The sequence below is a fragment of the Denticeps clupeoides genome, chromosome 5, assembly GCF_900700375.1.
Source record: "Denticeps clupeoides chromosome 5, fDenClu1.1, whole genome shotgun sequence".
Lineage (NCBI taxonomy): Eukaryota > Metazoa > Chordata > Actinopteri > Clupeiformes > Denticipitidae > Denticeps > Denticeps clupeoides.
Window position 1 is genome coordinate 24812821 of NC_041711.1, and position 13213 is coordinate 24826033.

The 13213-nt window shown below is 43.2% G+C and overlaps 1 protein-coding gene across 4 annotated transcripts in view; it reads right to left on the reverse strand.

Annotated features, from left to right (window-relative positions):
• The window catches only part of creb5b (cAMP responsive element binding protein 5b), a 48842-nt gene that overhangs the window by 34591 nt on the left and 1038 nt on the right, over nt 1-13213 (reverse strand). For 3 of the 4 annotated variants that reach the window (XM_028979649.1, XM_028979648.1, XM_028979646.1), the window contains exons 1-5: nt 8016-8095; nt 4462-4538; nt 3709-3802; nt 2271-2374; nt 1150-1310 (exon numbers count right to left, since the gene is read on the reverse strand). In XM_028979649.1, the coding sequence (XP_028835482.1) occupies nt 1150-1310; nt 2271-2374; nt 3709-3802; nt 4462-4515 (413 nt within the window). In that variant the 5' untranslated portion in view covers nt 4516-4538; nt 8016-8095. Of the gene's footprint in view, nt 1-1149; nt 1311-2270; nt 2375-3708; nt 3803-4461; nt 4539-8015; nt 8096-13213 lie in introns of those variants that run through there. The other variant, XM_028979647.1, reaches the window with a different exon arrangement.

Genomic DNA, 13213 nt, shown 5'->3' on the forward strand with positions numbered 1-13213 from the left:
TTCTGCAGCACAATGTGCATGTACATATGCATGTGAGAAAGCGAGTGAGTGTGTGTGTGTGTGTGTGTGTGTGTGTGTGTGTGTGTGTGCAGTGTGAAGTGGTGATTATGTTGCAGACAGGGTGTTTTTCTGACGCAGCGCAGCGAGGCAAAGTGACTCTATAACAGCGTGCACAGGTCAGTGGTGGGGAGCAGCTTGCGCAAGAAGGGCGTACTACCCGAAAAGCCGATATCCCCTCCAGAGTACCACCGCTGATGTCATCACTGCCGGACACACCCATGCACAGAGAAAACAGAGGGACTACACACAGACACACACACAAATACACACAGAGACCCCTATATAGCAAAAACAGACAAGATAAAAATTGTATTACCACCTGAATCCTATTTCTATACATTTCATCATTCATTAATTGTATAAAAAAAAATGGATAAAAAAAATGGAAACGCAAAATGAAACGCAAAATGTTCCAAACATATGAGACGTTTGTACTAAAATAGGCAAACTATGCAATCTTATCTGAAGAAAACACTTCTGAAACTGTGCAAAACCCTCTTCTTGGTGTGGATTCGGAGTTTGGATTTTGCATTTGGAGTACCATGCTGTAAAATGATGCGCCTACATGCTAAACTATCAGATTCAGAGCCAGAAGTTCAAAACCAAAGACTTGAGTCTTGAGGCAACAGAATGTCTTGCCAGCGACCAAGACCTCAGTACCTCAGCAGTCCATCTCAGTCCGACGTGGTGAGCGTGAAACGCTACACTCCTGTTAAGAGTGTTCAAGATCGGCCACATTGATGGCTGTGACTTAATCCCTCCCTCCCTCGGGACCCCCCATACTGTCATGTAGCCTCTGTGTGACAATGTGCTGCGAACACAATGAGAACCACACACAACAAGCTCTCCGCTGTAACCAAACACTCCCATTACCTCACAGAGCACATTGCCCACCTCACAAACCCACATGCCATCACTCGACACACTGACTTTCCCTGCTCCAAAGAGGTCGAGTGAGGGAAGAGGGTCAACATTAACAAGACACGATGCATAAACCAGCCTTTTTGCCATCAGCTAATCCCGAAACCTCTTCCTTCTATTCCCACTGGACGCAGCTTCCTGTAAACGGGGGGACAGGGTCTCACTCACCCGATCTGCCTGTTGGTGGAGGGTGCCTGCGTGATGACTGAGCTGGACTGGGGTGAAGGCAGCGCCTGCTGGATCACTATGCTGGTGTCGTGGTTGGCCATCCGTGGATGAGGCTGCTGCTGGTGTTGGTTGGGCCCAGACTGGCCGTGGAGAGTGATGTTCTGCAGGAAGAAGAAGATCATTTGCCTTTAGTGCGACCAGCAAACCCTATAGTCACCATGCTAGTATCACCAGATTAATAAATTGAGGAGAAGCTCTTTTATACTAAAGCTTCTGTGTGGGGTTTGGTGCAGCGAGGAAATGTATGCAAAACAGGTCCGTTTCTGTCGTGCAGAATCTGCACCCAAACACGTTTCCTCTGGACAAACTGCACTCTCAGCCCTGCGCCCTGATCTCAGCAATCACCCAGCCCTGCTCGGACTCGTTTTGCGCTGAGTTAGCACAGCTTGCTAACAACCCCTAAACCACAGAAACACACAGGTTAGCTGAACGCAGCCATGATCCCAAGCAAGGCAGACAGCGAGAGAGATCTAGGTGCCGAAACCACCCAGACAGCAGCCTGGTTACGGCATGTCTGTTGGCTGTGCATATCAGATTAGCTGCTCGCGACCCGCAGTCTCTGCATACAGGTGTGATGAGCGGAGAGGCTGCGAATCTCCGCTCTCAGACGCCACGTGAATCCAAAAACGCCTGAGTCCTCGGACCAGACCTGGTGCAGACACACAGACAGACACATTAATCTAATAACCTGGCATGGCTCTTACTGGCAGCACCCTGGGCTTTAAATCTGAAGCTTTAGTGTGTGTGTGGCTGTCCGTCTGTCTGTCTGTGAGTTGTAGGGCTGGGAAATACAGGCAAAAAATGAGTGTGTGTGTGTGTGTGTCTGTGTGTGTGAGCGTGTGCGTGTGCGTGTGCAAAAAAGACTGTGCATTAACCTGATGAAGATGAAGAGGCGAAGTCGTGTATGTATGTGTGTGTGTGTGTGTGTGTGTGAGAGAGAGAGAGAGAGAGAAACAGTGACATTCCAGAAGAATGACATTCCATTACCACTGCACAGTACATACTTTGTAACAAACAATTATTTATGTGTTTATTCCAGACATCCACACAGTCTGTCTCACCTGTTTGTTGTCCTCTTCCTCCTGAGCTTTGCAGAACTCCAGCTCGGTGAACAGGCCAACCTCCTCACAGTTCTTCAGGAACCGCGTTGGAGTTGGTGTCTGGTCTGCAGATCAAAACAGTGTCAATCAGGGACATTTACTTGTTCCAGCGCAATGACAGACAGAAGAAGAGAAAGCCTCTCTCAGCAATTGCTGCAGGGTCATTTAGGTTCATGACAGAAGGGGACACGTTGGTGTCGCGTTTCAGGCAGTTTGACATTATTCAGTCATCCAGTCAAAAACAGTTTGTTTCATGGAATAATAAAATCAATCTTCTAATGAAAACATCAATTATAATAATAATTATAATCATAATAATAACAACAACAGTAATTATAATAATGGTATAATAATGAAAGCAATAATTATTATTCAAAGAATTGTGATTAACAGAAGGACTGTTATTATATTTTCTTCATATACAGAGTCCATATAAAAAATTATATGGACTATATATATATATATATATATATATATATCTCATTATTATTATTATTGCTACTATTATTATACCATTAGTATTGGCACAAGTTCTTTTTAATAAATTAATTATTTACCATCTGCATTGTTATTATTGCATCATTGGCTTCCCACATAATTGGCTGCCATCTTACAAATATTGTCCCTGCTTGGCATCCCTGGGTAAACTTGCAGGCACTTACCCTGAACTGAATCCCTTTCATTATCCAGTGTATTATAATTACAATTAAAAAGGCCCAAGGAGTGAAAGAGTTTTCATTGTTTCTCTCCCGCTGTCTCTTTCTCCCCATACCTGACAGACGTTGAGATCTTGCCTCACGAAACCCAAAGCCGTAGGGCTGTTTGCCCCAGAAACCTGATCCTGCACTCTGCTAAGTGTAAATAATGAAGGGGACGGAATCACGGCTCTGCTGGAAAAGCACACCAGAGACAGGTCACAGAGCAGGCAGCCCACCGCAGCCACCAGCCCAGCCAGCCACCAAACACATCCCCTCTCTGCCTTTACTGTCCACAGCTGGTCCAGGACCAGAATTCCACTTTCTTTTATCTGATCGTAACACATTATAACCACACGGTGGAAACTGACCCCCAACCACCAGATTAGACCAGAATGTGTGCACCCCCTATTCTCGCCCTCTCTTGTGTCAGAGGCTCAGGTCTAATTAAGAAGGGGAATGCAGCGATAAGGGAGACCTGGGTATAAAACAAATATTTTTTTAAGGCGCATAGCTCAGTATTGCCTGGCCACAAAATTTGCACTCCAAGAAACCCTGCACTTGAACCTCCAGTGTCCTAATCAGAGACAGACGCTCAGGTGATGCTCAGAATCAAAGACAGATTTGGGGCCTGTGAAAACGTTCCAGCCACTTCGGTCACCGCGCTCTCTCCTTTTCTCTCCAGAGAGAGCTCTGTGTCCTACCTGACAGCATGTTGTCATTTTTTATGGAAGGGAACTTCAGGGTCATCTCGTGCTTGTGCCGATGGATCATGAGGTGATCCTCCGTAGGAAATCGCTGCCATAAGGAAACATCATGATCAGCCACGAGCAAACAATGATGAAAAGATAATATTTAAACTCATTGGTATCTTTTAACTTGTTGGGGTGACTTATTGCATGAAACATGGTACAAATCAACCAGCCACCAGTCAACCCAGCTAGCTGTACAACTACTGAAGGATGGTATCAATCCCTTTAGTACATTAGCCAGTGTGACTAGAAGAAGGAAGGTGTTATACAGGAATTCTGCACATGGAAACCTTATTTAGCACTTCATTTTCGGAATTTATTCTCTGTGCTGGACTAAAACATCCTGCAAAATTGTCTTTTGAGAAGAGTAGTCATATCAGAAGTGGGTTCATCCAAGAGGCTGAACTGTTGCGCTTAAATATTGAACTGTATGAATAATTCAGGTGTAACTGGATACAACTGTTGCACTCCCCAGAACTCTGCATGTTCCTACACGTTGAAGCAGCATGATTACCCACTCAGTCTACTGGCACACTGACAGACATACCATGCTGCCCTGGACAATTTTCCATTTCTTGGCATTGGGAATTGGAATCATCGATACGATCCGAAACCCTGTGAAACCAGTAATGGCGTCTTCTGCGTAGAAGAGTGTGTCTTTGTTCTTCCACGTAGAGGATATTTGTTAAAATCTGCAAAACCCACCTGAGAGCAGCCTGGAGCGCTGCACACAAACGGCCTTTCCTGCTCAGAGTTCATCACTGTCACGTCTCTTCATAAACCTGAAGGAAGGAAGGAAGGAAGAATGAGTGTTATCTTGAAAAAACTCAAGAAACTGTGTGTCAACCATATGAATGAGTCTGAAAAGCTTCAGGCCACAACACCCCGATTGTGGCCATGATGGGTTGACCCTGAGGTGTCACACTGAAGCCCATATCTCTACAGAGCTGTCACTGACTGAGACATGTGTAAAGGATCCCCAACACGCCGGCATGAAACACACCACTTTCCTACAGTTCCACTACTTTCCTACATTACATCAGTAGGTTATCAGTCAAGGATAGGCTTCTCTTTCTCTTTATGTACATATCATTTACATTCTTATTTACAAAAGCAGTAAATAAAACTTTTACAGTGTTAAACGGTCACAACTGTCAAATGGCAGCTTTAGTGCAGCAGTGCCTCGCCCAACCAGCACCCCTGTACCACAGTTTTGAGCTGCAGCTAAATGTGTGTGATTCCAGAACAGACCCTACAGCCAGTCACACACCAGTCACACATTTCCACTGAAACTGTGAATCCATGTAACACGGATTGGAACATACAATGGGACTAATGCCGAATGCCTTAACATATAGTATAAACCACTTAGTGCTTAAAGTTATATTTTCATAAACGCCAAATTATCTCACAAATACATTATTTAAAAGAAAGTATGACATGTTAAAAAAAAGATAAAGATACAGATTAGAGACTAAAAAATATGCAACTGTGGTCAAGTAGGTTTACACAGAGAATTATCTTTCAGAGCTAATGACACATTTATACTATATATTATGTATATTAAACATTAATTAACCAAGGTACTCAAAAGACATAGCCACAAATGTGTGTGTGTGTGTGTGTGTGTGTGTGTGTGTGTGTGCCTTTGTGTACATAAGTGATAGTATATACAGCCTGTTTTCCTTGCTCTTGTACACTCTCCAAAATGTGCATGGGGCAGCGCTGCCACCGGCCGAGTGGGGGTCATGTGTGCGCTGAGACAGGCAGACATTTCTATTTTCAGTGATGATGTTAGCTGGGGGGGCTGATTGGTAAAGCCATGTGTCCTGTCTCCCTTATGTAACTCATAAACACCAGGTCTGGTGCAGGAGACCTGGCTGTGGTCATTAGACTACAGCATGCCTCCATGTAGAAAATGTAAAAACGCCCTTAAAGTTTAAAAAAATAATGTCTGTTTAGTGTTTGGATTAGGAGATTCTCATTTAAACTATAAGTCACGTGAGAAGTAAGGTTTTGTTTGAATTTGGCATTATGTTAACCAGAACAGCTTTCCTCACAAATCCTGCTGGGAGCAGTCTGGACAGGGTGCCTCTCTGAGCTTTCTCTCTGACACACACACACACACACACACACACACACACACACACACACACAGGGGCCACAACTATACCCCATTTTTAAGGAATCTGCACTGGCTGTGTGTGCATATAAGGAGAACCTCACTAATTCCCTGATGCATACACTGGGTAGATCATGAACCAATGGCAGAGTGCAGATGTATATAGATGATTCTGAAAAGTAGTCTGAATCGGTTTGTTTAAGGCCAGTGGTGCACGCTTCATTCCCAACATGCAACATGATCAGACAAACCGTTTCTCAACTGACCAATGTGTTCTCAAGCATGCTGCCCACAAATGCAGGCCTTTGATCACAACGAAGACCACCGCTGAGCCATTTAATTTTAACATTCGACTTCTTTAATCACACTGAAAGAGAAAACAAACTTCTCTCTCCCCTTCTCCCCGACTGGAGGATGTGTTCGAAGCCCCAGAGGACGAAAGGCTAAGACCCGTGTCTAATTTAAAATGTCCCGAGGCCTTGTGTCAGGAGCTTACCCCTCATCTTTTCATACCAACTCTCTCTGTTACCTTAGGTTTCTGATGACCCCAGGCTAATTATCGTAGGGTCAAACATTGGTTTTCACCAACAGCAACAAGCTATGGCACTTGGCTTTTATTTAACAACCATGTTTTAGTTCAGCACAGAAAAAAAATCTGGTTACACTTCACAGTGAGCGAGTCCCGATGTGAGACGAGTCACGTTTAAAGTAAGACTTCCAGAGAAAAGGAACTCTCGCCCACTTTATTAGAATTCAAGTAACACAAGAAATGGCGAGTAGGAACGGGGAAGGGGGGGTTTAAAACAAGCATTAACTTGCACTTGGAGTTTCAACCCCCCCTCAGCTCTCAAGTCTTCCACTGCACAAGTTCAAGGTAGGATCACGGTGAACCCTTGAGCTAGGATCAAGACTCCGACAGACAATATGCTGTCCGTCACAGCCGACAGGCAAGTCACAAGGTGCACTTCGCCAAAAGTTAGCAGATTTATACACTAGAGACCCTAATACAAAATAAAGAAATGCATAAAGAAACAATAAATAATACATTTAAGCCATGTAATGGTTACTTTATGCCCATTTTGCTTGTTCAGTAATTTGTTAATGACCAGTTTCCACTTACACATCATATTAGTGACTTTTAAAAAAATGGCCATGTCTATGTTTACTTTTACATAAGGTCTTAAACATCAGGACTAATGATGGCTCATTTGGTACATATTTATTTTTTCAATCTATACTCACTTTTGATTATACAAAATGAGCGTTAAACATATATTTTTTCTCAAGCATATAAATTAAACATGAATTAATATTCTATTCGTGTAGCAATCTTCAAGCTATTCACATTTATTATTTCGTGCATTATTGATGAAGCATTAAAAGCATCTTTAACGAAGCCATTTGGTAATTGCCAGTGATATGGTGTGTATTTAATACTGCGTTGCCTTCGTGGTTCACATGTTTTCTTTTTCCTGTTCATACTGGACACGCAGCTGTCCAACATCTGTCGCATCTGTCGTGCTTATTTAACGGTTTGTATTGTTGTTAATAATTTTCTTGTTTTTCCCTGTATTTATTTGTGATATTAAGAACCCCCCCCCCCCCCGAAGCCCCTCGATATCTCGGCGGTTAATCAAACGCTCCGGCCGGGCTGCAGAATGACGTAATGCGCAAATACAGTCGATTCGGAGCGAAAACTGGAACCGGCGCCGCCGTCCCGGACTCGGCGCGGTGCCGCTGCAGCTGACGGCGATGGCGCGTTCGCGGGACGGGTGAAGCGGACCGATGAATGGAGAGGCGTCCCTGTCACGCGGGACCGTCCGCGCCGCCCGGACGCGAGAGTTCGAGACCGCAGCCTGACAGCGGCGGACGGAACTCGTGGTCCGGCCGCCGGAGCCGGGAAGCCTGTTACCTACGGCACGAACTTCTCGATCAAAAGTCGCGCAAAAGTCGCTTGACGTACCGACCGTCTCGGTTTGTTTACGCGAAGCGTAAGTTGTCACCTTCTCAGATTTTTGATAAAACTAAATGATATTACGACACAAGCAAAAGTTATCAAGTGTCCGCACACTGGCTGGAAGCAAACTATAGATGTTTTTTGGTGTAAATAACGGAAAGTACAGTTTTAGCAACTTACCAAACAGGTGTAGTGAAGATGCAGAGCCCTTTCTGAAGGAACCACGTTGGACTGAGGAAAGATTACAATACGAGCTATTTAGAGAAGCATTACATCACCCTCTGGTGACGTCACGTGGGATTCCTGAACTTCTAAATCATTGCGGTCCGCTTGGGGGCGGAGCTAGGAGGCGGGCTCAGCGACTGTACGGAGGGGCGGGGCGGGGCGTGGGTGTGGCTGTCGGGTTGGCGGGACGCACAGCTCTCCTGCGTTCCTGCACGTTTCTGGAAACTCACCTGAAGGCCTTCGCGGCTCCTAAACTGTCCTGTTAAAACTACGATTGGATAGAATTATTGTTTTAACAAGGATCGAGAACGGAACAGAATTCTATTTATGTAGCAATGGACACGAATTGTTCTTTTATGCACGTGCGTTGTTAGTGAAGCCATTAGAGAATATAATACGTACATAGAAACAACACCGTGATTCCTGAGGCTCCGATTCAAATAAAATGTAATATATATATATCTATTTAAAGATAAACTATTAAAATATACGTCATCTCCGGAGATGAAGGTGCACTAGGCCGGTGTCCTCGTGGTAAGACTGCACCCCAGCTTGGTTAATTGCAGGAGCCCCGGTGAATAATGAATAATAGACTTGCCAAGGATAAATAAATAATTTCCTGGATTATGTCTAGCAGTACTTGGTGGATTTAGGAGATGGTGTTACAGAATCAAAGAGTTAGAGTTATTTGTCCAGAGTTTAGTGCCCTGCAGACGTAACTTGATGCGGGTGAAATCAGAAGACCTGCAGAAGGACTCTGGCGTGTAGACTGCTGTTTCTCAAGTGCAGATTTAAGATTTTTCTCCAAATGTCAGCATAGCACAGGAAATTCACCTGCAAAGGGCAAAATTAAGTGCAAAAATTCCCCACTAATAAAGGATTATTATATGCCGTAGTTTCAAAGAATACAATGATTATAATTAACAGCATTAACAGCAGCACTTCATGTGTGTTACTCGTCCCGTGCACCATGCACTCAGAAGGACAAATACATAAACCCTCCCCACATTCATCTTCATCATTAAAATGACACATGGGGTATTGCACCTTTTAAAAGAGCAGAAGTAAAACCATATTGGAGCCAGAGTGAGGAATTATGTCGACTAAATCTCTACTGTGACCTGCTGGTGGCAGAAAAAAAAGAAAAAAAAAAGACCTCTTTTGCTACATGGAATTAATGTCTGTCTGGCAACGTGACACCAGACCGAAATGTTAACAGCTCAGCTGAGCCGGGCGCACTAAGCACTCGGACATCACAACCACAACACAGCCACCATAATTCAGGGCCTCTTTTAACCAAGTCTTTTAACCTGGAACTTTAATCAAACTTTATGACATGCTTTTGTCCCTTTATGGGCTATATATTTCCACAACCAATCAAAAGCATCATTTCCCCTGGAGAGCTGGACTATAGATGGTGTTGATCCAGTGTTGGGTCACTGACACCCCCCCCCCCCCCAAACACCCCACTCCACTTTAGCTGCATCTTCCGGCAATGGCACGGAATTCACCTGATGAGGCCAGATGCGCTTAATAGGTCAACAGACAGCTTCTTTGTTTGATCTTGTCCATGGAATTTTCCGGTCTACTGCTGCTCACTTATTTCCATGTCCTGAATGATACCGGATCCATACAGCCATGCCTGCAGGAATGGAAATGTTGAGGAATGAGACTTTATATAACATATCCTGCCTTCTCTCTTTTATGGTACTTATTAATTTAACACTCACCCATGGAAGCAATTGCTAGGAGGCTTCATCATAATTTTGTTGTAGATGAATATCCACTTTCGAGGGGAGTCAACAGTCAATAAAAGAAGCTTGTAAAAATCCTTTTAGATGGGTGCAGGAGCTGAGAAGCACCCTGAATTTGTTGCCAAGGTGTCTGATTGTGGGGACGTACAGTCGAAACATTAAGCTGGCCCCTGTTACTTTTTTGTGGTGAGCATTGGCACTAAGGGCGGGCCCCTGTGTTTAATGGCCACAGGTCTGAATCTAATGATGTCATTAAGGGTATTTATGTGCTCTGACGGGTGACTTTTGCCTGCTGAGGGAGATCAAATTCCCAATGAGCACTTTGTGTGCACGCATGCAGCTTGGCTCCAATATCCTCCCTATACAACTTAAATACACAGTGTTGTTCTGGTCAAAGCTATGCCAGGTTAGTAGTGAGGTTCATACTTTTTGCTATATGAACACAAATTTGGATATTTATGGGACTAAGAGAAATTTTTGTAAAACTTTTTTTTCCATATACAGTGACAGGTAGGAAGGAACTGTTTTCACCAGACAGCAGTGGTGTTAAAACATTCACCCTTTACAGTTATTCAACATGGTTATAGTGATGAATAGTGATTGTAGAGAACAGTCCTGCAATAGCTTGTGTACTGCATAAGCAGCATTTTATTAATAATATTATAATAACATATTATATATAATATAATAATAAAACTTTATCATATCACAGGATTCTCTTCACTTTTATTTTGTCTGATTGCTGATTATTTCCCATCAGTAAAAATTACTTGTTTGGCTTTTTATATTCATTTCAGATCTGGTGTCATATACAGTGGGTACGGAAAGTATTCAGACCCCCTTACATTTTTGCTAAATATGCTGAAATAACTTAAGTTAATTTTTGTCCTCATGAATGTACACACAGCACCATTTTTACAGAAAAACACAGAATTATTGGCCAAACTGAGCTATCAAGGGAGAAGAGCTGAGCTCCAGAGATGCAGTCGGGAGGTGGGAGAAAGTTGTAGAAAATCAACCATCACTGGTCTGATGAGACCAAGATAGAATTTTTTGGCCTTAATTCTGTTTGGAGAAAACCAGGTACTGTTCATCACCTGTCCAATACAGTCCCAACAGTGAAGCATGGTGGTGGAAACATCATGCTGTGGGGGTGTTTTGCAGCTGCAAGGACAGGATGACTGGTTGAAATTGAGGAAAAGATTAATGTGGACAAGTACAGGGATATCCTGGTCTAAAACCGTCTGCAGAGTGCTCAGGAGCTCAGACTGGGCCGAAGGTTTACCTTCCAACAAAAGACAATTACTGTAAACACGGAGCTAAATAATGAAGGAATGTCTTCACAACAACTCTGTGACTGTTCTTGAATATCCTAGTCAGATCCCCGACTTAAACCCAATTGAGCATCTCTGAAGAGACCTGAAATAGGCTGTCCACCAACGTTTACCATCCAACCTGCCAGAACTGGAGAGGATCTGCAAGGAGGAATGGCAGAGGATCCCCAAATCCAGGTGTGGGAAAAACTGCATTTTTCCTAAAAAGACTCATGGCTGTATTAGATCAAAATGGTGCCTCTACTGAATGAATGGTCTGAATACTTAGGACCATGTGACATTTCAGTTTTTCTTTGTTAATAAATCTGTGTTTTTCTGTCAAAATGGGGAGCTGTGCCATATAACAAAGAGTGATTTTTTTCCACACACATTACCCATGAGGCAGTGGTGGCCTAGAAGGTAAAGAATCATAAGGGTGGCGAGTTCAAATACCGAACCGTCAAGGTTCCACTGATGTTCACTTGAGCAAGGTTTATTGGTTAATTGCAGACTTTTCTACATTTTCCTACATTTGTCCAAGCACTAGTATGTAACAACATTTGATTTGCAGTAAAAAAAAAAAAAAACTAAAACTAAAATAATTCTCAGAGCTATGTTAAAATGCAGAACCATCTTTAATAAGTATGTTTACTGGATTGATCTTTAGATAAAGATCTCTGACTCTGCTGCTGCTTTGTGGTTTAACCTCAGATCCTCTGGTTCATTGTGAATTAAAATAAATATAAGAACACAGCCAGAACAGCTGCATGATCTTTAGCTGCAGTTTTTCTCATAAACCTTGGAGTATGCCAGATTTTTTTTATGTTTGAAGTGAATGCTATGGACACGCTCCGCAGTGCGAGTAGGTTTGTTGTGTGATGTAATGCTTTCACAGTAAAGTCTCACACTGCTCTCCAGCACCAGTGGAAAAAGTAGGTTTAACAGAGGCCCTGCTCCCAGCACTTACTGGGGCTGCTGGGATATAGCAGGCCAGGCCCAGTGAAGAACCATTACATTCTACTGGGCACCACACCAGCAGTGCTGCAGCTGCCAGTAAACGTGAAGAGGAAATCATGAAAAAGGTGGGGAGGTCCAACAGGGGAGTATATGAAAGGAGAAATGCAATCATGCAAGAAAAAGAACTGATGAAACGTGTATCGCCATGAATCACACGCAAAATTGGTGTTTTTCTGTGGACCACACAACATTAATTTTTCTGTGCTTTCAAGGATTCACATTTACACAATTAAAATGTTCTTTATTGTTGACCAGAACTTGGCAGTTTTTTGATGTTGGGAAAATGTAAAACTGTAACGCAACAAGCTGCAAAGCATTTTAAGGTTCTCAACTTCACACCCATGTAGTTGTGGCATAGGTGTGAAGTTGAGAGAATTTAAAAATGCTTCGCAGCCGGTTGCCTTACGTTTGTAAGTCTTCCCAACTTTTCTTTTACAGTGCACAAAACAAAATTCTTTCACTGCAATGTACATATTTGTTTTTATACTGTGTTTCATTTCAACATAGTGAATGAGTGAGTTAAAGTGAAGTGATTGTCACTTTTGATACACAGAAGCACAGCACACGATGCACAGTGAAATTTGTCGTCTGCATTTAATCCCTCACCCTGAGTGAGCAGTTTGTGGGGACGGGGCTTTGCTCAGTGGCACCTCAGTGTCACCTTGGTGGATTGGGATTCGAACTGGCAACCTTCTGATTACTGGGCCGCTTCCTTTTCCGCTAGACATCCACTGCCCCATAGGATCAAATGTCTACTCCATTTACTACTCTGAATGACTATAAATTGGTTTCAATACTGTTTTTTGTACTGATATTGCTCTACAGGTCTAAATAGTATAGTATTGTGGACTCAGTAGTTAACAAGTGTAAAATAGTTCCTAATTGGTTGCATTGTCTTGTCCAATTCACATTTGCACTTTATCTCTTGTCTTGCTTTGTCAAGTGTCACACCATTTGCTCCAGAAAACGCTGTTCCAACCCTCCGTGTACCTGGTAGTAGTCTAGTGGGTAACACACTCGCCTATGAACCAGAGGTCCCAGGTTCAAATCCAACTTACTACCATTGTGT